This window comes from Diceros bicornis, chromosome 20, assembly GCF_020826845.1.
Source record: "Diceros bicornis minor isolate mBicDic1 chromosome 20, mDicBic1.mat.cur, whole genome shotgun sequence".
Taxonomy (NCBI): domain Eukaryota; kingdom Metazoa; phylum Chordata; class Mammalia; order Perissodactyla; family Rhinocerotidae; genus Diceros; species Diceros bicornis.
The window spans coordinates 20,468,958-20,493,153 of record NC_080759.1 but is presented as its reverse complement, the minus strand read 5'-3'; the positions used below and the strand labels follow the sequence as shown (position 1 = coordinate 20,493,153).

At 34.5% G+C, this 24,196-nt stretch overlaps 1 protein-coding gene across 1 annotated transcript in view; it reads left to right on the top strand.

Annotated features, from left to right (window-relative positions):
- The window catches only part of MTREX (Mtr4 exosome RNA helicase), a 102,053-nt gene that overhangs the window by 257 nt on the left and 77,600 nt on the right, over positions 1 to 24,196 (top strand). Inside the window, exons 2-6 of the mRNA XM_058564070.1 lie at positions 7,193 to 7,330; positions 8,709 to 8,775; positions 12,560 to 12,622; positions 13,608 to 13,720; positions 23,313 to 23,487. Of these exons, the coding sequence (XP_058420053.1) occupies positions 7,193 to 7,330; positions 8,709 to 8,775; positions 12,560 to 12,622; positions 13,608 to 13,720; positions 23,313 to 23,487 (556 nt within the window). The remainder of the gene's footprint in view (positions 1 to 7,192; positions 7,331 to 8,708; positions 8,776 to 12,559; positions 12,623 to 13,607; positions 13,721 to 23,312; positions 23,488 to 24,196) is intronic.

Genomic DNA, 24,196 nt, shown 5'->3' with positions numbered 1-24,196 from the left:
CCTCAGTGCCGAGGGAAGAAAATACGACTCTCTTTTGAAGAGCATGAGAAAGTGGGGTGTACATTGAGTGGTGTCGGGAAGGGGAGGGGTTTGAGAAACGTTGACGAGGGAGGAAGAATGTTGGTTTGGGCGAGCGGGGTCTTGGCGTTCCCCGGCGGCCGCAGGCAGCGTGGCTCCTGCGCCGCACTGCCCTTACGCCGGCGCTTCTGAGCCCGCCCCTGGCTGCGCCGTGGGGTCGTGAGGGCGGGTACGGCCTCTCAGGTTCTGTACCCCTGGTACAATACTTGTCACATGATAAATGATACGAACAACGAGTAATTAATAAACGAAACGAATGATGAGGTGAGTAAAGGATTGAGAAGCTTAGAAAAAGTGACTTGGATGGACTTGGAGGGGAAAGGGCGGATAGCAAGAGAAGGAAGAGAAATTTAATTTCCAACCTGTATTTTTTTTGGCCTTAAAAAGGAGATGATAGTGCCTACCACTAGGGTTAATGTGAGGATTAAATGAGATAATATGTGTAAAGCGCCTCACAGTGCTTAGCACATGATAAATTCTCAAATGCTGCCTGTCGTTGAGTTTACTAAAAAAATCTTTAAAAATTACTGGTCTCTAAACATATATACGTAGGTAGACTGATGCATATAACCACCAGAAAGCGTACAGAATTGTTTATAGTAGATCATGGAAAAACTAATACTTGAATTAGATAAAGTAACAAGATTCATTATTAATCAACAAAATTTATACTTGACATTGAGCGAGATACCCAATAGATACTTGAATTAAATTAGACATGATTTTGCTCCCAGGAAATTTTTAGTCTAGGTAAGGAGGTAAAACAGATACATATTTTAAAGAGTTAGTAGGTAATTGAGATAAAATAAGTTGTATATACAATTAAGTGCTATAAAAGTTCAGGAAAAAGATCTCTATTTATGACGTCCAGGGAGCCTTACATCCAAGAGGCTATTCTGGGTAGAGGAAATGATTTGGTATTAGTGCGGAGATTTTTTTTTTTTAGTAGCACAAATTGGGCTAGAGGGAGTGTTTGCTAAGGGACTACAGAAGATAAGGCTAAGAATATAGGTTGGTTTTAATTTGTGAAGGGCCTTGACTATCAAGCAGATGAGTCTTGATTTTATTTACTTATTTATTTTGTGAGGAAGATCTTCCTCTTTTTTTTTTTTTTTTTTTTTGCTGAGGAAGACTGGCCCTGAGCTAACATCCGTGCCCATCTTCCTCCACTTTATGTGGGACGCTGCCACAGAATGGCCTGACAAGTGGTACGTGGGTGCGCACCTGGGATCCGAACCTGGGCTGTCAGCAGTGGAGCTCGAGCTCTTAACCGCTACACCATGGGGCCAGCCCCCGATTTTATTTTTAAAACTGTGATGAACAAGGTGTTTGGTTTTTTCCTAACTTGGTGATTGGATAAGTGGAGTGATAGTTTAGGAAAATTCATTTGGTAGTGGTTGTCAGTGTATATTAGAAAGAGGAAAGACACTGATAATAAGAAAGTAAATTAGGAAAGTATTTCATTTATCTAGTTATGAAATTAAAAGAGCCTCAACTCAGGAGGATGTTAGAAAGAAGGAAAAGGAAAGATACAAAATGCTGTGAAGGAAAAAATTGACAGGCCTTAATTAAGGAGAACAATGGAAAAGGAGTCGAAAGAGGCAGATTTTGAATTTGGACGTCAGGGAGAAGAAAAATAGGGAAATTTAGAGGAAATTTTGATTTGGAAATAAAGTTAATTTGGCTTGAGTTGAAGTGAAATGGTGGTAGTATATCCGTATAGAACTGTTCATTGGGCAGTTTTAATCAGGGTTTGGAGACACACCAGAACTGGAGGTATATACTTGGATGTTGGTACTGCTTGAGGTGGAGACCCCCGTGGGAAAGTAGTGACACTTAACACATATTAGAGGGATGGCAGAACAATCTGGAGTGAAATGTCACATAAGGAAGAGTGAAACAAAGTAGGAAAATAGTCTTCCTCTCTCATTGAGTTTGAGGGAGTAGGAGAGTTTTGGGGAACTTTTCAGGGAAAATGAGAAAGGGGGACAGGTGCTTTTTATTTTTTTCAAACAGGAATAATTAATATTTGCTGTAGTTTGAATGGGGAACTATGGTATTATGAAGACAATACATATATAATTTCCTACTTTAGTAAATAATTTGCTTCAAAATTACTGGGAGAAAATTAATTCAGTTTGCAGTGTAGTAGGGGTAATCTATTTCCACAACCTTCCAAAGTGAAAATTTATAGGATATAAAAATAATCTAATTTACATTTTGATTTTATTAGGAAATATGTGAACAATAGAGAAGAGAAATACATAAGAAAATATAGAATATTAGTAAGTTAAGAGACTTTGTTTACTACCAAAACTTCTGGCTAGGCCTCATCTTCTAGGTGTTTTTAGGGAAAAAATCCAATTTGCCTGATTCCAACTATCATACTATCATAATTATTATTCATACTATAATCAATATGTATAGTGTCATTTCCGTCTGATTTGTGTAACATAGGAGGGCAAATCCATGGAACTTTAGAGGAACTTGTCTTATGTATTTAATATTCTAGACCAAGTGGGTGCTTTTTTAAAAACATTTTATTAGGAGAATTGTCAGTACAGAGAGAGAGAATAGTAAAAACTCCATGTACCCATAACTCAGCTTCAGCAATATCAAGTCATGATCAATCTATTCCCATGCCCTTTTGTTTGTAAATCAAATGCTACTCATCGTGTTATTTCTCCCTAAATACTTCAGTATGCCTCTTATTGTTAATGACTTTGTTTTCCAGCATAACCATCATGTCATTATTACATCCAACAAAATTTGCAGTGATTCCTTAATATCATTGAATATTCGATCCAGAGTGAGATTTCCCCAGTTGTCTCAAAAGTGTTTTTTTGTAGTTGGTTTATCTGAATCAGGATCTAGACAAAGCCCATACACTGTTTTGGTTTGTTATATCCCTTAAATCTTTTATTCTACAATAGTCTCCATCTTTTTTGCTTATGCCGTTGATTTCTTTTGGAGGGGTGGGTGAGAGGAGAAACCAGGTCCTTTGGCCTCTGTAGTTTCCCACATTATGAATTTGCTTTCTTATGCTGTCGTTTAACTAGCTCCTCTATCCTCAAGTATTTACTGTAAACTGTCCTTATATGAGGAACTGCACTGTCCGATATAATAGCCACTACCCACCTGTGGCTATTGAGCACCTAAAAACATAGCTAGTCAGAATTGAGATGTGGTGCTGTGTAGTTCCTATTGCATTACATTGTAAGACACGTGATGTTGTTCTGAGCTTCTGAGATTGAGCAGTGCGTTAAGATAGTGTCAGCCTGATCCCTTATCAACCTTTCACATAATGGCTTTAGCATCTGTGATGATTGCCTAGATCCATTAATTTCAGTAGTAGTTGCAAAATGGTGATTTTTTTATTTTTATCATTTCTGTGTGCATTTATTACCTGGAATCCATCTATAAAAAAAGAACATCCCCTTGTCAGCTGTTTACTTTGAAATACAGTTTATAGAGGAAAGGCAGGGTAAATGCTTGATTCTTTATCAATTTTAAGAGAAATGAGTTGTGCCCTAAGGAACTCCAGTGGTGACCAACATGAGTGTATGATTATGTGTTCAGTTCCTTGATGAATGAATGGATTTTTATGTATTTGATGTTTTGCTCCTTTGCACTCATTTTTCTTTATTTTTTTAAAACTTGATTGGCATATAATTGAAGTTCGCTAAATCATCACCACAATCAAGATAACAAACATTTGCATCACCTCCAAAAGTTCTGCATGCCCCTTTGTAATAAGTCTTTCTCTCCAACTCTGCTCCCAGGCAACCACTGATCTTTCTGGCACTGTAGGACAGCTTGCATTTTCTAGAATTTTATTTAAACTGAAATACTACCGACATATATTCCTTTTTTGCCTGGCTTCTTTTACCTCAACATAATGTTTTTGAGATTCTTTCATGGTGTGGTGTGTATCTGTTACCGAGCGCTAAGGTCGGTTGACACACAAGTGGGTCCTTTTGCCCCGAGTTGCTCACGCTAGTAGAATGAGACTGGGTTCAGAATAGCAGAACAGAAACTTTATTGATCAAAGAGTGGAAAAGGGAGAGCTAGTGCTCTGAAAACATTTCTCCCCGAAGACAGGGAAATGTTGGGTTTTTAAAGGGCAATCTCTTGAGTTTTTGGTTTGTCATTTATTATTTATTTTTGAAAATATACTCAAATTGTGCGTGCATGTGCATGCATCTCTGTCTTCTCCACTCTTCACTTTTATTATGCAAAAGGTGCCATTTAAAAACTGTTATCTTGCTTTTTTCACTTAACATTGTGGTATAGAGATCATTCTGTATGAGTAAGTATATAGAGAGATTTCTTTTTTACAGCTGCATAGTTGGGATCTATCGTGTGGATGTGATGTGGTTGATTCAATCAATGTTCTCTTAATAGCAATTGGATTATTTTCAGTCTTTTGCTGTTAGAAATGATGTAACAGTGAATAGCCTTGTACATGTCTCTTTTCTAGATTTTTAAAAATTTTTTGCTATTTTATCTTTGGGGTAGATTCCTAAAAGTGGAATTACTAGGTCAAAGTGTATGTATGTATTTATGTATGTATGTGTATGTAATTTTGCTAGATGTGGCCAGATTCCTCTTCACAGGAGATGTACCTGTGTTTTCAAAAGTGTGGTAGGCAGAATGATGCCCCACCACCACCAAACGATATCCATGTCCCAATCCCCAGAACAATTATCAGAATTAGGAAATTAACATTGATTCAGTACTGTTATTCAATCTATATTCAGATTTTGCCAGTTGCTTTAATACTCTTTATAAGAAAAGGATTCTGTATAAGATTCCACAATTTGGTTGTCATGTCATGTCTAGAAATAACATTTTCAGACAGTTTCATTAAATCAAAACTTTATTCTTAAAGAGTCAGTTTGTTATATACAACATTCCAGTCTTTCTGTATAATTCAGGTGTTTCAAGTGTGCAGGTTCCACATGTGACATAACGTAGCAAGCTAGAGAAATAAATAATTGGAGACCTAAAAGTCTAACATACAATATTAATGAATAATATAGCTCTTCAGAAGGAAAGTCTTCTACTGTGAATTTAGGTTTTAAGTTTCTCAAAGGTATAAGAACTATGTTTCTTTGTTTTATAGTCATCAACAGCTCGTAGTAGGTTTTAATTACAATGGTTTTGTTGATGCTTACTAATTCTGAGATAGCTAAGATCCCTCTAGTTCTAAATATTCTATCAGTTAAATGTCTTGTTTGAGGCCCAAGGATACTCATGGCTTTTCCAAAGGAGATTCGCTTCAGTAGTCAGCAACAAATACAGGACAAGGATGAATACCTTTTCCACTAAATTGGGAGTGATAAAATTTGCAAATTTCAGTTTTTGCGAAGCATCAAAGAATGAACTTCATTATGGAAAGATTGTTCAGGCATATAGATCAATACTACTGTTTGTTACTCTTTTTTAAAGAAAACTTTTCTATTGAAGTAAAACATTAAGAAGAGTGTGAAAGTCATGGGACGAATTTTCATAGAGTGAACACACCAATGTAACCTCCATTCAGGACAAAAAATAGAATATTGCAGGAATCTCTCTTTTTCCCTTAGAAAAGTGACTATCCTGATAACAACACATTAGTATTTTTCTGTTTGTGACTATAATGTATATGGAATCATACAGAATATATTCTTTTGTGTCTGGCTTTGGCTCAACATTGTAAAATTCATGACTGAGGCTCTAGTGGTTCTCAAAGTGTGATTGAGTTTTGTTGTGGGATCAGAGGAATATTCACAATTATCCAAAAAGTCTCCCCTTTTTCTACTGTGTGTCTGTGTGAGGCTGGATTTTTCTTCATATAGTTCAGCCAATAACTGTATCCCAACAAGTTGAACGCACAAACAGATGAGAGTCCAGCTGCCTTCTATTAAGCCAGACATTAAAGAGATTTGCAAAAGCATAAAACAGTGTCACTTTTCTCATTAAAAATGTTTTTTTGAAAATGCTTATTTTTTAATCAAAAGTCTTATTTAGTTAACATGTAATGGTTTTATTATTGCCATTTTTAAATGAATTAGTATTTTAAAAATTTTCCAGTTTAATATCTAATATGGTAAATATTAGTTGATATAACTGCATGAGCAGAAAATTCTTTGGAATCCTTAGTAATTTTTAAGACTGGGAAAGGATTCTGAGACCAAAAATTTGAGAGCCGCTGATCTAGTATAGTCTATTTTAATTTACATTTTCTTGATAGGTAATGATTTTGAGCTCCTTTTCACATGCTTATTGGCTATTTGGATATCCTGTTTTGTAAAGTGTGTGTTCAAGTCTTTTGCTCATTTTTTATTGGGTTGTCTTTTTTTTTTTTTTTTAATTTGTAATCACCACTCCCAATATTTTAGATATATGCTTTTTGTCAGTTATGTGTGTTTCAGATGTCTTCTCCCACTCTTTGTCTTACCTCTTAATGGTACCTTTTGATGAACAGAAATTCTTAGTTTTAATGCAGTCCAATTTATCAGACTTACTTTTTGGTTAATAATTTTATGTCCTGTTTAATAAAACATGAAGATGATTTTCTCATTTTATCTTCTAGAGGCTTTGTTACCTTTCACAATTAGATCTGAAAGTCCACATGGAATTGATTTTTGTGTATAATGAGGGTAGGAGTCGGGTTGAATTCCCCTATGGATATCCAGTTCACCAAGCACCATTTATTGTCACTACTTTTGACCAGTGAATCCAACTACGCAAAAAATTTTTTTTCCAGATAATAATATCCACATTAGAGAAAGCATTAAATGTTTATTGAAAGAGCTCATGTGAATGTATAATGGTGTTTTAATATGCAATTTTTAGGAATATTGTGTTAATAGTTATGTTAATATGAGTTGCAAAATATTTTTAAAACAGAACTTCCAAGAAATTATGAAATGCAAAAGGAGTAGTGTTCAGTTTTATTAGTTAAATTAGGATATTCTGAGCTTTAGCTGGTTTTGATTTGTGACATCTATTTACATGACCTTTTCTTTCTGTCAATGGTGTATGTTATATGTGGAATAATATTTTATGGAGTCACCCTTAAAGTAAGAACTGACACTGCAGAATTCATTCTAAACCGTTTACTTTTCAGAAAACATTTTGATGGTAAATTACAATCAGAGTCAACGAATATTGGGAAAACCAAGAGAGATGCAGATTTCGAGGGCACAGATGAACCCATTTTTGGAAAGAAGCCCAGGGTAGAAGAGTCAATAACTGAAGACTTAAGGTAGTATTTCCATTGTCATAAATATTAGTAACTTCATAAATTAGGTGGTTGCATGAAGTTTTGAAAATTGCTTATATGTTGTTACTTTGTGAAAGTATTTGCTGAATAGAGAAATGAAGATAAATATTCTGTATGTATCCATATAAGCATATAAATATAGAATGTTTAAGTTTGGGGAAAAAGAAGACAATATAGAAGAGATTCCTCTTTTAATTCGTTAGAATCCAGTTTTGAGAAAGAATCTTGAAGCCTGATTTTTTTAAAAAGAAGAAATGACACATTTCCTTTATTCATAATGTCCCGAGAAGAGCATCACTGGAATAAAAGGAAAGAATAAAACTGACCCAATAGAAGGAATAAGTGCAAAGGAACATTAGGAGGAATTAAATTTTCACTGCCACATATAGCAGTAGAGTGGCTATGAATCTCAAGACTGCTGTCAATGAGGGAGACCTATAGGTATCTATGGCTGAAATAGCTGGTATTTCTCTGATTTTGAAAGCTGGAACTTTCTAGAAGTTGATGCCAATTTCTTAGGTTGATCTGTTTCCTAGTGTGGTGATGATCTTCATGGCTTTGCTTCTCCCTTCCTGTATGCCATTTTCTAGCTTGGCACTACTATAAAGAATTTACTCTTCTATGATTTTTTATAACCATTTAGCTGTTGTTGTAGTTAGCAAAAGTAGCTACTATAAGTGGTGGTAGATGTGTTACTGAAGTATTTAAGATGCACCATTTGCCGAAGCTAGTGGAATAGGTTACAAAATAATATTGGCAATTTAAAATTGTTGCTTATTTTAGTAACCTTTGGGTTTTATCCAAAGTATGATTATTGATGTAAAGTAAAAATCAAAAGTATAATCAATAAGAGAATAATGAATCTAGCACAGAAGTACGTCTGTTTTTCTTCACTTCAACCTAGATGAGTATAATTTAGGATTTTTGAAGAGAATAGGGAACACTTCTGTAAATTATAGCAGCATCTGTATTAGGCTAGTTTATTTTATATTTTCTATCATGTAATGGTTTTTATAACCAGCTTCATGTTTTGAAGTAGTGACAATGCTTTCCAGAGGTACTTTTTTTATTCAAAATAGTTACTGGAACTAAGCTGACATAATTCTTTCAATAATCCACTTAGAGTCTGTTTGTTTTGTATTTGTAATAAAAGATGTTGACTGACCGTTTTGAATTCTCAGCATATATTTGAGTAATGTGAAAAATTTTTTGAATATTCTTAATAGCCAGACTTTTTCCAATTTGAAATGCTGGTAGTTGGACAGTGTCATTTTCCTTAACAGTGTAGATGAGAGGCTTATTATCTAATAATAGAAAAATAATTTATTTTAATGTAAGTGTAACTTTTTTTTTTCTTAAGTTTGGCAGACTTGATGCCCAGAGTTAAGGTACAATCAGTTGAAACTGTTGAAGGGTGTACACATGAGGTAAGCACAAAGAGTATACAGTAGGTTGGTGTTATAAATGGGATTTTGCTTTGGACTGTCTAGGATGGTGATTGGCAAGCAGTTTAGCCTTAAGGGCTTTGGAAACAATAAGTAGTTTCTGTGGGGTACACATAGTCTAGTGGAAGGAGCTTTGTATTAAAATCTGAGCTCAGATCCTGGCACAGCACTTTTCCTAACTACAGTCTTAGATAAATTTCTTAATCTCTTTGACATTGGTTTTTTAATTTGTAAATATGGAATAATGGGATTTACATCATGAGGTGGTTGTGAAGATTATATAAGAAAATTAGGTAAGGTACCCAGCACAGAGTTAGGTGTTCAGTACATGTTCATTTCCATACTCCTAAAGTCAAGTAACAGTGCCATTTTGCAGGTCACGTACTTTTTCCTATCTTGTTCTCATGACTGATCTATTGCAGTTTCATTGTACTGCCACAAGAGGGTGGTCACTGATGGCTTGTAGTAATCCTTTAGAAGTTAGAGTTTGTAAACGAGGGACATAAGGAAACTAACACTGTTTCTTTCTATTAAGCCTTCTCTCTTTACAATATAATCTACAAGTTGTTATTACAGATAGTTGGTGAATCTTATTATTAAAAGTCTATTGAATAAGCAGAGTAGTTCCAAATTAATAAAAAAGGCTTTTGATACAGATTTAGAACCTTATTTTTTTAAACTGAAAGTTTAAAGTTTAAAACTTTAAAACTGAAAGTTCCTTATGTTCCTTCAGAATAGCACTTAGTTTACTAACAGATGTAATACTCATTTGATCATTCATTCAACCCTTACGTTAGACCCTGTACAATTCTCTGGTCTTAAAAAGATGAGGGAGGGCGCGAGCTCCGCTGCGGCGGCCCAGGGTTCGCTGGTTCGGATCCCGGGCGTGCACCGACGCACTGCTTGGTAAGCCATGCTGTGGCGGCGTCCCATATAAAGTGGAGGAAGATGGGCACCGATCTTAGCCCAGGGCCGTCTTCCTCAGCAAAAAAAAGAGGAGGATTGGCGGATGTTAGCTCAGGGCTGATCTCCTCACCAAAAAAAAAAAAAAAAAAGATGAGGGAGGGGCCAGCCTGGTGGCATGGTGGTTAAATTCGTGTGCTCTGCTTCGGTGGCCCAGCTTCATGGGTTCAGATCCTGGGCGCGGACATACACCACTCATCAAGCCATGCTGTGGCGGCAACCCACATACAAAATAGAGGAAGATTCGCACAGATGTTAGCTCAAGGACAATCTTCCTCAAGCAAAAAGAGGAAGATTGGCAACAGGTGTTAGCTCAGGGCCAATCTTCCTTACCAAAAAAAAAAAAAAAAAGATGAGGGGAAAAAAGCAAACACAAATTTTGCTCTCAAGAGGTCAGAAGTTCTTTCTGTCCTCCTTCACACTTATTCTCAAGCCCTCCATTCTGTCACCTCTTCTCACTTTTTTTGCAGGTAATTTTACCTTTTACTTCATCTACAGGCTTGAGGATATCAAGTTGGTTGTCTTGTCTGATTATAAACTCCTTCACCAAGCGTATCCACACCTGTCACATCCACTCAAAGAAAAAGACACTGCCTCTTTTTTTTTTTTTTTTAAACAGCATATAGTTTTGTTTTTTCTTTTAATTTTATGTATTTATTTATTTTTCCCCCAAAGCCCCGGTAGATAGTTGTATGTCAGAGTTGCACATCCTTCTAGTTGCTGTATGTGGGATGCGACCTCAGCATGGCCAGAGAAGCGGTGCGTCGGTGCGTGCCCAGGATCCGAACCTGGGCTTCCAGTAGCGGAGCGTGCACACTTAACCACTAAGCCACGGGGCCGGCCCCAGACACTGCCTCTTTTAGCCTAAGGATGGTGACTCTGCCAGTGTTCTTGGTTGTATCGTATCATGCCTTCACGAAGACATCAATTATTCCATTTTCCCTTTACTGTTTCTGGAGCCTCCTTTTCTGTATTTGCCCTTTCCTATCAGCATATGAATATTCAGAAGCTTCTCTTTTATTCTAGGTTGCTTTTCAGCCCCTATGTTGTTTTTCTTCTTCCATTCCCCATTGTAGTCATTCATTCAATACTTATCTTTTGAGTGCCAGGTACATTTTATTATTCACTGAGTATAAAGAGATAAAAGAGATGATCCCTTCTTTTTCAGAGTTGCTGTTGAGTGCTCTGCTTGGAAAATCCCTGCTAGACTTCCTGACTTTCCATTCGTCTTTTAATCTATTATAATTATATTTCTTCTCTCTCCATTTCTTTCAAACTGCTCTGGCAAAAATCACCAGTGACTAATTGCTAAGTCTATTTGACTCTTGTTTATTCTGCTGGTTTTCCATTTTTCTGACTCCTTAGTCTCTGCAGGCGTCTTCTCTTATACCTGTGTGTTATGTATGAGTGTTACCCAGACTGTTTTCAGAAAATAAAAACAAAGCTCTTTGAGTCTCATACATGTGAAAACACAATTTGTTGTTATTGCTGCTGTTAAATCTCAGAGATGCTAAAATCTGAATTGCTTCATGTTAACATTCTTTGTTCATGTCATAGAAGGTATCAGGAGAGATGTCAGGGAGGTCAACCAACTAACCAGATACGGCCCCACAGATTGATTATACTTTTATGGGGATCACTCCATGATTTCGGGTCTAGTCTTCAGATTTTCAGATCCAGAAATTTGATTTTGTCAGTGCACCAAGGGTTGTGCTTTCTAGGATAGACTCACTTTTATCATATTCATGGTATGGTATACAAAAGAATGTCATTTCCTTAATTTAATGGATAAGTAGTCCTCTCGCTATCAAACTACCTGAGAATCAGAAACTACTTAGAAGATTCTTGGAATCATAAGAAAGGGAAATATATAGTCTTAAGGGAAAGACTGATGAAAACTATTCCTGTCCTCCATAAGTGTTCATTCACTAATAAAAACAACTTATGTTATCTCTTTCCTAATGTGTGCTGGATAAACTAGCAAATTCTAACTTGTCTCCCCTTTACAGATTCCATTTAGAATGTCACATTTCTTCTAACACATTCATTATACTGGATATTATTCATTAGGTTTCATAATTTAGTAAGTTTCATCAGGTTCTAGTTATTTTTTTTTGAAACACTACTCACATCATCTTGATTGTAATTGAGTTGCAAATCTCCCAACAATCTCAATATTTCTAAGACAGTTAATCTCATCTAATACTTGTTTATTGGTTTTGCTCTTAGAAATTATTTCTAATTTCTATGTGTACCTTACTTTGCCCCTATGGATTATTTATATGCTAATTGGTTTAAGTCTTGGGAATTTAAATATATTGTGAACTGCTCTCCAGATCTTAATCTTCGCTTGAGGAAAATTTATTTCCTGTTCCAGGGAATAGGGGTTATCATTTTATTCCACATAATTTTCTTACATATAGTGTCATCCCTTTTTATGTCCATTCAGTGTTTTTGAGCATTCGTTAATGTCAGACAGTGCATTAGATGTGAAAAATACAAAGATAGCCAAAGTAGGTTCTAGACTTTAATAAATACCGTTTCTTGAGGGAGATAGACTTAGAAGCTTTTAATTAGATTAAATTACGTTCGATAGACATTAGTAGAGGTTTTTTGAATGTTGTAGCTTTAGCATTTTGCCTTGTTCTTAAAGGCAGTTACTTAATTTTCCAGTGTCTAAGACTGTCAGAAACACTCTAGTTCCTTACTTTTACTTTTCAAAACATCATTGATTATGGAGTGCTGAATGTATCAATTCTCGAATAATAAGTTGGTGGGTTTTGTTTTGTGTTTTTTACATCAGGTTGCGCTTCCTGCAGATGAAGATTATTTACCACTTAAACCTCGAGTTGGAAAAGCTGCGAAGGTCTGTACTTTGGTCAATACAGTTTGTACAATTTTGTGAGTCTCTCTTTTTCCTAAAAATCTTAAACATCGACTCTTTCAAATGAGATTTTTGTACTTCCTAGTGTATATATACCAAGAAGAAGCCACCTGAAGTCAAATATAGTGAGAACTGAATCAGTAAACTGTGCTGAAAACCAAGCATCATGTAATGAGATTTTTAAAAATGAAAGTAATGATTCTCAACCTTTTTAAAGAGTCTAATGAACATTATCAGCCTCTCTCTAAGAAAAAAAGGCGTGTGTATAATAAGTTTTGCATATAGTTTTAGGAGTTTAACAAGCTTCTCGTGAAACCTAAACTCTAATACTTGTATTAGATGGGTTTTGAAGTCCTGATAGACCTTAAATGATAAATATAAATTTTCCAAGTCATTTTCTCTAAATAAGAAAGGCAGTATGGTTTGAGTTGCAAACCTACCAACAATCTCAATATTTCTAAGACAGTTAATCTCAGTTAATACTAGGTTATTGGTTTTGCTCTTAGAAATTGTGCAACACAAACTCTAATAGATGTATTATTCTGCCTCTGCCGAGTGAACCTAAGTAAGGAATTTCACTGTTCAGAGCCTCAGAGTTCCCATCTGTGAAAGGAAGTAATACCTATTTTAGGGGTTGTTGTGAAGATTAATAATAATGCGGAAAACGTGTTGCACAGTAGCTACCACAAAGCATGTCCTTGATAAATGGTAATGATTGTATTGTAATTAATAAATTGTATATATAAGCATAATAATTGAAAGATTAGACAGCAGAATTAGCTTCTGTGTTGTCTGGTTAAAGATTTTTTTATTCTTCCTAATTTTCTCTAGTGAGTGGCATATTTCCTAAATACAATCATAAAGAAATGCTCCCAGAATGCTTCTGGGGGTAGCGTCTCGTGATTTTTAAGTGTGCTCTGATGTGGCTGAGTATTTTCATGCAGATATTAATATTTTGTTTTTATAGGAATACCCGTTCATTCTTGATGCTTTTCAAAGAGAAGCCATTCAGTGTGTTGATAATAATCAGTCTGTTTTAGTATCTGCACACACATCAGCGGGAAAAACCGTATGTGCTGAGTAAGTAGCTTGCTTTTTTTTTTTCTGAGGAGAACTAGCCCTGAGCTAACATCCGATGCCAATCCTCCCCTTTTTTCTTGAGGAAGATTGGCCCTGAGCTAACATCTGTGCCAGTCTTCCTCTATTTTGTATGTGGGTCACTGCCACAGCATGCCTGCTGATGAGTGGTGCAGGTCTGCCCCTAGCAACCAAACCCAGGCCACTGAAGTGGCATGCCGCCGAATTTAACCACTAGGCCATGGGGCCGGCCCCAAGATATTATTTTTAATGTATGTTCTATATTACTACAGTAGTTCACATATCTAATTTATAAATAAATACACATATATTGTCTATGTTCTAAATTTTTTAATAGGTATCTTTTCTTCTAAAATGTATTTAAAGACCATGGTTCTGGAGTCTTGCTACTCAATATATGATCCTTGGACATGGGTATTACCTGGGAACTCGTTAGGCAGAATTTCAGGCCCCACTGTAGAACTATTGGATCATAATCTACATTTTAACAAGATTACCAGGTGATGTGTATGTCCATTAAAGTTTGAGAGGAACTGGGCCATTCTGAAAGTGGGTTGTGCTCTTTAACGTGGATGGTATTTTGCAGTCTGTTGTAGATTGACTCTTGTGGCTTAGCTTTGTTCTTTCCTTAATATATGCAGCCATCACCACTATCTAGTTCCCAAACATCTTCACCATGGCAAAAAGAAACCCCATACCCAATAAGCAGTCATTTCCCCATTCCCTTACCCGTAGTTCCTTTCAACCATTAATCTACTGTTCGTATGGATTTCCCTTTTCTGGGCATTTCATATAAATGGAATCATAAAATATGTGGCCTTTGGTTCTATCTTGTTTCACTAAGCATAATATTCTCAAGGTTTATTCATGTTGTAGCATGTAGAACTGCGTTCCTTTTTATGGCTGATTAATATTGTATAGATATACCACATTTTGGTATTCATTCATCAATTTTTGGACATTTGGGTATTTCTAGTTTTTTGGCTGTTATGAATAATGCTTTTAGAAACGTTTATGTACAAATTTTTGTTTGAACACTTGTTTTTACTTCTCTTCAGAATATACCAGGAGTGGAATTACTGGGTCATATTTAATTCTGTTTAACTTTTTGAAGAACCACCAAACTGTTTCCATATTAGCTGCATCATTATACATTCCTACCTGCATTGTATGATAGTTTCAATTTCTCCATATCCTCACCAACACTTGTTATTACCCTTTAAAAAAAATTATAGCTATTCCATTGATTATGAAGTAGTAGCTCATCGTGGTGTTGATTTACATTTCCTTAAAGACTAATGATGTGAGCATGTTTTCATGTGCTCATTGGCCATTTGTATGCCTGGAGAAATGTCTCCTCGAGTCCTTTGTCTGTTTATCCTTTGGGCTCTTTGTCTTGTTATTGAATTGTGATAGTTCTTTTATATTCTGAATACTAGTTTCTTGTCAGCTACATGATCTGCAGAAGTTCTCTCCCATTCTGTAGGTCGTCTTTTCACTTGTCTTGAGAGTGTCGTTTTAGACACAAACGTTTTTAATTTGATGAAGTACAATTTATGTTTTCTTTTGTTGCTTGTGTCATATTTAAGAAACCATTGCCTAATCCAAGGTCACAAAGATTTACACCTAAATTTCCTTCTTCGAGTTTTGTGGTTTTAGCTCTTATATTAGGTCTTTAATTCATTTTGAGTTAGTTTTTGTATAATTTGTAAGGTAAAGATTCAACTTCATTCTTTTGCATGTGGTTATCCAGTTGTCTCAGCACCATTTGTTTAAAGACTTTTTTCCCCCATAGTCTTGGCACCCTTTTTGAAAATCGGTTTGGGTTTGTAGGCTAACTTTTAGTAATTTTCATTTCTCTATTATGAAGAAATTGCAGCTTTCCTATTGGGCAGCTGAATTAGGTACTCTTAACACTGAACACCTAAAGAGTAAAGAAGAACATAAAGAAAAGAAACGAATAAAAATCACTAATCACCCAGTTCATTCTCTTTACCTTGGCATGATGGTGGAAATATTTCATGGGTTCTGGAATATTTTTTTACTTTGGGATAGTCAGAGCTTCTCTGCTCACTGTATTTTAGTTCCTTCAAGACCTTGGTGTAACTCAGAAATTTTCTTTTTGCAGGGAGAGTTAGAGGAGTGAAGTTTGGATCTTAAGCATGTCATTCTAATGGTATCAGCCAAGCGCAGAATAGTGTTGATCTATTTTCCAGCCTTAAACACATTGTGGTCCCATACCACCCCGTTTCTATCTAGTGGAGTAGGACTAATTTCTTAATAGTTCACCCCTTTTCAGAAGGTGCTAAAGTCGGAAGCTAGTTTCCTCCTAAGGCGCAGATTTAGAAGAGGTTTGACTACTTTTAGTTCAATTATTTATCTCACTTAGAGAAGTGTGCAGTATATTTGGTGCATTATCCACTTAAAGCCAACATATATAGTCATTAGAATTCTGGGCATTAGTGTAACCTCGCTTTCATTTTTCCTACAAGAAGAGAGAAGTTTTCCGTAAAGGAAATTTTCACAAATATGCTGAAACCTGCTCTTAAACTCTGGGTTAGAAAATCATAAAGAGAAATTTAAGAAATTAATCGGGGTTATGGACACTTGAAAATCTGGTGAGGGCTGCAGGGGGAAACAGTATGGTAGTTATTCAAAAAGTTAAATATGGAATTACCATATGACTCAGCAGTTTCATACCCCAAGGAACTGAAAACAGATACTCAAATGCTTGTATACCAATGTTCGTAGTAGCACGATTCACAATAGTGAAAAGGTAGATACAACTCAAAAGTCCATCAGTGGCTGAATGGATAAATAAAATGTGGTATATCCGTACAATGAAATATTACTCAGCCATAAAAACAATGAAATACTGATACATGCTACAATGTGGATGAACCTCAAAAATGTGCTGAGTAAAAGAAGCCAGACCCAATAGGTCACATACTGTATGATTCCATTTGTGTGAAATATCCCATATGATTCCATTTATGTAAAATATCCCAAATAGGTAAATCCATAGAGACAGAGAGCAGGATGCCAGGGGATGTTGAGGGGAAGAAGGAATGTCTGCCTAATGGGTACAGGGGTTTTTTGAGGGAGGTGGTGATAAAAATGTTTTAGAATCAGGTAGAGGTGGTAGTTGCACAACATAGTGAATGTACTAAATGCTACTGAATTGTACTCTTTAAAATGGTTAATTTTATGTTATATGAATTTCACCTCAAGGAAAAAATCTGATATATGTTTGTATATACATACCAGATTTTATAGTCTCAAAGAGTAGTTCGTGGATCTCAGATAAAAATTTCTTCTAGGAATTCAAGGACTTCACATAAACTCCAACTTTAGCTGGTAACTAGCAAGTATAATATTTTATTTATAAATCCGGGTACTAGAAAAAACATGTTGGTACTAGATTGTTTATTGATGCAATTGAGTAGTTTTCCTGGCACTGCTAGTTTTTACATACCATTTAATTCACTACAATTGTAAGTGTAGTTTGGTGAGTTTTAATAAATTTGTACAGTTGTGCAACCTCACCAGTTTTAGACATCCATCTATACGGTTCCTTTGTGTGTGTTTGCATTCAAACCTACCCCTACCTCCAGCCCTAGGCAAATGCTGATCAGCTTTTGGTCTGTATAGTTTTGCTTTCTCTAGAGATTTCATATAAATGAAATCATGTGGAATCTTTTGTGTCTGTTTTTTTTGCATTTGGCATAATGTTTTTGAGATTTCGCTTGTGTTGCATATGTCACTAGTTCATTTATTTTTATTGATAAGTAGTATTACATTTTATGGATACACATAACATTTTGTTTATTTAGGTGATAATTTGAGTTGTTTTGTGTTTTTGGCTATTATGAATAATACTGATATAAACATTCATGCACAAGTCTTTGTGTAGACATGTTTTCATTTCTCTTGGGTAGATACCTAGAAATGGAATTTCTGGATTTCATGGCAAATATATATTTAACTCTTCAGGAAACTGCCATACTGTTTTCCAAAGTGGCTGTGGTAGTTTATATCCCTACCAGCAGTGTATGACGGTGCCAGTTTTCCTATATCCTTGCCAACTTTTGGTATTATCTTTTTTGATTATACCTATTTTAGTGGGTATGTAGCGATGTGACATAGTGGTTTTAATTTGCGTTTTTCTGATGGCTAATGATTTCAAGTGCTTATCAGCCATTTGTATATCTTAAGTTAAATATCTATTTCACTCTTTTGCTGATTTTTAAAATTAGGTTGTTGGTCTTAGTGCACTGTAAAAAATTCTTTAAACTATCTTAATGATATCTTTTGTAGAGCAAAGATTTTAATTTTGATGTTCAGCCTCTGTTTTTTATTTTATGGATCGATGGTGCTTTTGATATCAATACCAAAGAAATTTTTGCTTATACCAAGATCACAAATATTTTCTCTTACATTTTTTTCTTGACTATAGCTCTTTCATTTAAAGCTATGATTTCCTTAGAGTTAATTTTTATGTGTGATGTGAGTTAAGGGTTTAAATTAATATTTTTGTGTGTGGATATCTAATTGTTCCAGCTGAAAAACTATCGTTTTTTCACTGAATTACCTTTGAATTGAATTGACTATTGAATTCCCAGTGAATTAACTATAAATGTATGGGTTTGGTTTTGGACTTTCTGTTCTGTTGATCTCTATGTCTATCCTTACACAAGTACCACACTGTCTTGATTACTATAGCTTTAAAGTAAGTATCGAAATTAAGTGAGAATTCTTTAGCTTCTTTCTTAAAATTGTTTGGGCTTCTCTAGGTCCTTCGTATTTCCCAATAAAATTTTAACGTTAGCTTGTTAATTTCTACCAAAAAGACTACTTGAATTTTTATAGGGATTGTGTTGAATTTACAGATTTGGGGGAGAATTGTCATCTTAACTATTGCCTCTTCCAGACCATGAGCATGATATATTCCTCCATTATTTAGGTTTTCTTTAATTTCTCTCAGCAGTATTTTGTCATTTTCAGTATACAGGATTTACACACATTTCCTTAAATCTGCTTCTAAGTATTTTTTTTTGTTTCATGCTATTGTGAATGGCATTCTTTCTTAAGTTCATATTTGGATTGCTGATAGCTTGTATATTGAAGTACAGTTAATTTTTATACACTTATTTTATCCTGTGACTTTGTTAATAAACTTGCTTATTAATAAGTTTTATTAATTTTTTTGTGCCTTCCGTAAGATTTTCTGCATAGATGGTCATATTGTCTGTGAATAAAGATAGTTTTACTTCTTTCCAATACGTATGCCTTTAGTTTCTTTTTCTTATTGCCTTAGCAAAATCCAGTACAGTGTTGAAAAGCAGTAGTGAGAGTGGACATACCTGCCTTTTCCCAATCTTAGGGGAAAAGCATTCAATGTTTCTCTATTAAGTATGATATTAGCTGTCGTGTTTTTCCTAGATGCCCTTTATCAGGTTGAGGAAGTTCCCTTCTATTTTTAGTTGGGCATAAATGAAAATGCAAAAACAAACACCTGTTTGAATGGTTGTTATCAAAAAGACAAGAGATAACAAGTGTTGGCAAGGATGTTGAGAAAAGAGAACCCTTGTGCACTGTTGATGGAAATGTAAATTGGTATAACCACTATGAAAAACAGTATGGAGCTTCCTCAAAAAATTAAAAATAGAACTGCCATGTGATCCAGGAATTCCACTTCTGGGTATATATCCAAGGAAGTGAAATTAGTATCTTGAGAAGATATCTGCACTCCCATTATTCATAATACCTGAAACTTGGAAACAACCTAGATGTCCATCAACAGATGAATGGATAAAGAAGATGTGGTGTGTATATATACACACATACACACAATGGATGGAATATTATTCGGCCATATAAAAGGAAATCCTGAAATTCTGCCATTTGTGACAGCATAGGTGGACCTTGAGAGCATTATGTTAAGTGAAATAGGTCAGACAGAGAAAGACAAAATAGTGTATGATCTCACAGGTGGGATCTAAAAAAGCTGAGCTCATTGAAACAGAGTTGAATGGTGGCTGCCAGGGGCTGGGGGATGGAGGAAATAGGGAGATGTTGGTCAAAGGTTACAAACTTCCAGTTATAAAAAGAGTAAGTTCTGGGGATCTAATGTAGAGCATGGTGACTATAGTTAACAATACTGTATTATATATTTGATAGTTGCTAAGAGACTAGATCTTAAATGTTCCCACCATAAAAAAGAAAGTAGTTATGTGAGATAATGGAGATGTTAATTAACCTTATTGTGGTAATCATTTCACAGTATATATGTGTATCAAATCATCATGTTGTATACCTTAAACTTAACACAATGTTACATGTCAATTATTTCTCAATAAAACTGGAAAAAAGTAAATATATTGAGAATGAAAAAAAGAAGTATTGTCTTTTGTCAAGTGCGTTTTCTGTCTATTGAGACAATGATGTGCTATTTGCTTTTTATTCTGTTCATGTGGTATATGACATTAATTTTCTGATGTTAGACCAACCTTATATTCCTGGAATAAACCTGGTTGTTCATGGCAGATGATCATTTGTATGTGTTGCCAGTTTCCGTTTACTCATATTTTGTTCTGGACTTTTTTTTTCATCTTCATGAAGGATATTGTTGTGTAGTTTTCTTTTCTTGTAAGGTCTTTGTCTGGCTTTGGTGTCATGTTAATACTGACCTCATAATATAAGTCAAGAAGTGCTCTCTCCTGGTATATTTTCTGAAAGAGTGTGGTGTAGGTTTGGTATTATTTCCTCTTTAAATGTTTGATAGACTTCACTAATGAAGCTATCTGAACCACCTAGTCTTTTCTTTATGGGAAGATTTTTAATTCCTGATTATTTTCCTTTCTTCTTGAGTCAATTTTGGTAATCTGTGTCTGTCTTGAAATTTTTTGAGGTGGAGTTAGATTTTTGATTTTAGATCATTCTTCCTGTCTAATATATGTGTTTAAAACTATAAATTTCCCTCTTAGATGTTTTAGATGCATCCCATTTTTAGTTCCTCTATTCATTTCCTCTATGTCATTTACTTTTCCAGCATTTGGTGATTTTCCATATTTTTTCTATTTTTGATTTCTAATTTAATTTCTTTGTGATTGGAGAAAATACTTTGATTTCAGGAATTTAATTTAGTGATTGATATGGTTGGATTTACATTTGCCTTTTGTTGTTTTTTAGTATAGTCACACACCACATAATGATGTTTCAATCAATGATGGACTGCATATACGTCGGGGGTCCCATAAGATTAGTACCATGTAGCCTAGGTGTGTAGTAGACTATCCCATCTGGGTTTGTGTAAGTACACTTCATGATGTTCCCACAATGATGAAATTGCCTAACAGTGCATTTCTCAGAAGGTATCCCTGTCATTAAGTGACACATGACTGTGTCTCATGTCTTTACAGCCTTCTGTTGTGCTTAGCAAATATTTTTTAGTGTACCATTTTAATTCCTCTGTTGATTTTTTAGCTTTGGGTTGTGTTTTTAGTGGTAATTCTAGGGCTTACACTATGCATTTTTAACTAAAGCACAACCACAATTTCTGTAAAATACTGAAACCTTGCTCTAATACTTCCTCCTCCTTTTTTGTGCTATTTTTATCATATATATTTCAAATATATATGCTATAAATCTAGTGTAATAAAGTGTTATAATTTTTACTTTAAATAGTCTTATGTTTTAAAACTATTAATTGAATAAAAGAAATATACAGTCTTATATTTACCCACATTTTTATCATTTCTGAAACTCTTCTTTTCTCTGGATTTGAGTTAAAGGATTTTTTAAGAATATTTCTTGCAGGGTAGATGTGTTAGCAATGAATTTCCTCAGTTTTTATTTGGAATTGTCTTTATTTTGCTTTTGTTTTTGAAAGGAGATTGTCACTGAATCTAGAATTCTTGGTTGACAGTTTTTTCTTCCAACATTGGATAGTCATTCTCCTGACATTGTTTCTTTCTACTCCATTGTTTCTGGTCAGAAGTTAGCCTTAATTATGGTGTTGTTCTCTTATATGTGTTGTTATATGAGTTGTTTTTCTCTTGCTGCTTTAAAGACTTTGTCATTCAGCAGTTTGACTATATTTCTAGGTCTGATTCTTTTTCAGTTTCTCCTGCTTGGGTTCATTGCCCCTGTTGGATCTGTAGACTGTTTTTTTATTTAACAAATTTAGAAAATTTTTCATTGTTATTTTTTCAAATATTTTTTATGCCTCTTTTTCATTTTGGAGCTTCCATTGGGACACTTGAGGTTGTCTGTAGATCTCTGAGTTTTTCTTATATTTCTTTCTCTCTTTAGATTTGATAATTTCTATTGATCTATGTTCATTTTTACTGATACTTTCGTCTGCCATCTCAGATCTGCTCTTGAGCCCATCTAGTGAATTTTTCATTTCATTTATTGTACTTTTCATCTGTAGAGTTTTCATTTGGCTGTGTTTTTATAGTTTTGTTTTCTCTGTTCAGAATGACTGTTTGTTGAATCATTGTCCTATATCCTTTAATTCTTAGAACATAGTTTCCTTGCATTTTGTGGACATGTTTCTAACAGGTGCTTTGATATTCTTGTCTACTAACTCCAACATCTGGGCCAACTCAGAATCAGTTTCTCATGACTGCTTTTTTTCCCCTAAGTATGGATCATACTTTCCTCTTTCTTTTTATATCTTCTAATTTTTTGTTGAAAAGTGGACATATTAGATAATATATTATGGCATGTCTATATTCTTTTCTCTCTCCTGTATATCTCTTACAATTCATATTTGATTATGTTTGGACAACTTTTAATTTTTTAATTATTTATTTCACTTTTTCGAGGATGGTTGGGATGAATATTATTTTTGTTTCCCCAAATAGGTCATAAGCCTGTTGTGGGCAGGAACTGTATCTTAAACACGGAGTATCTACCACAGTGCTAAGCTTAGTCCTGTTTTCATAGTCTATATTTAAATACTAAGTCAATTGAATTTTCTTTAAAAAAAACAAAACTACTATATTGTGTTCTATTAATAGCTATGAAAGAGCTTTTTCATAATTAGAACTTACTGTAATTTTCAATCAAGAACTGATTTGGTAACTCTTACATGTGGGGAAAGAATACATATGGATTAACTTATTTGTAAAACTGAAAAGAGAAAACTTCATTTTCTAGTGTTTCATTTTCTAGTGTGTCCTAATTGTTTTATAAACTGACAGGCAGAGGCTCTAAACTTTTGGAGGCCCATGTATAGAACCAAAGGTGTTTTATTTGCAAGACGTAGGGTACCCATTAGTAATCCATTGGTATTAGTAATTAAGTTACATTAACTCCAAGAACAGAGTTAAAATTAAAATGTCCCTGTTCACTTACAGGACTACACTTGAGGCTTATAGTAATTATTATTATAATAGTTTGTCAGTAGTAAATAGAATAAGATATTCACGTTCTGCAAAGTCCATTAAAGATGAGTAATTAGGGAAAATTTGGACATATTTTATGTATTAATAGAATTTTTCAAATCATATATTTTAGAGAAAAGGTTTTGTAAATACTTTATTCTTATTTGTTTTCACATTTTTAGGTATGCCATTGCATTGGCCTTAAGGGAAAAACAGCGTGTAATATTTACCAGCCCAATTAAGGCTCTGAGTAACCAGAAATACCGTGAAATGTATGAAGAATTTCAAGATGTTGGTCTGATGACTGGAGATGTTACTATTAATCCTACAGCATCTTGTCTTGTTATGACCACAGAGGTAATTTATATGGTGCCTCATCTAGTTTTTCCCTTGTAATTTAATTAGTGTGTCTATTCAATTAGAACATCTAATGTTTTATCACTTGCTCTATATAAAATGTAATAGTTTACTTTCTGAGTAGATTTATTTGAAAGCCATACGGTTCATCTTAAAACATTCTAGATACGGTTCATCTTAAAGCATTCTAGCAATTGTATAAATTTAGTTGTAAATTAGAAATATTTCTGTTATTTGTCATACAATATAGATACAGTTTTTTCTTCACCAGATATTTTTAAAGGCTTATTGTTGGTGACATGAAAATACTTTGATGGTTTTAGACATAGTTTCAAGGATGTAAATACAGTTTCATGTAAATAGTGGCTCTTTCTTCCAGGAGATTTTTTTTCTTCTGCATCTGAGTGTTGATACAAATAGATAAATAACTAACTTTTTAAAAAATGCCCGAGTATGTTTAGCTTCTTCCCATAATCACAGTTAAGTTTTACATATACTTATAAGATTTTATGTTTTGGACATGATTAGCTATCTTTACTGTACTAAGTACTTTTGTATATACTTAAATTATATCCTTGCATTTTATAAGGGCACAGTACAATAGAGAGCATAAATTAGCTTCTGGTCTGCAGAGTCAGCTAAAAACATTGTTCACTTTTCATTTTGGTGCCGAAAGTAAATTTATTTTCCATTCTCAAACTTGCGTCCA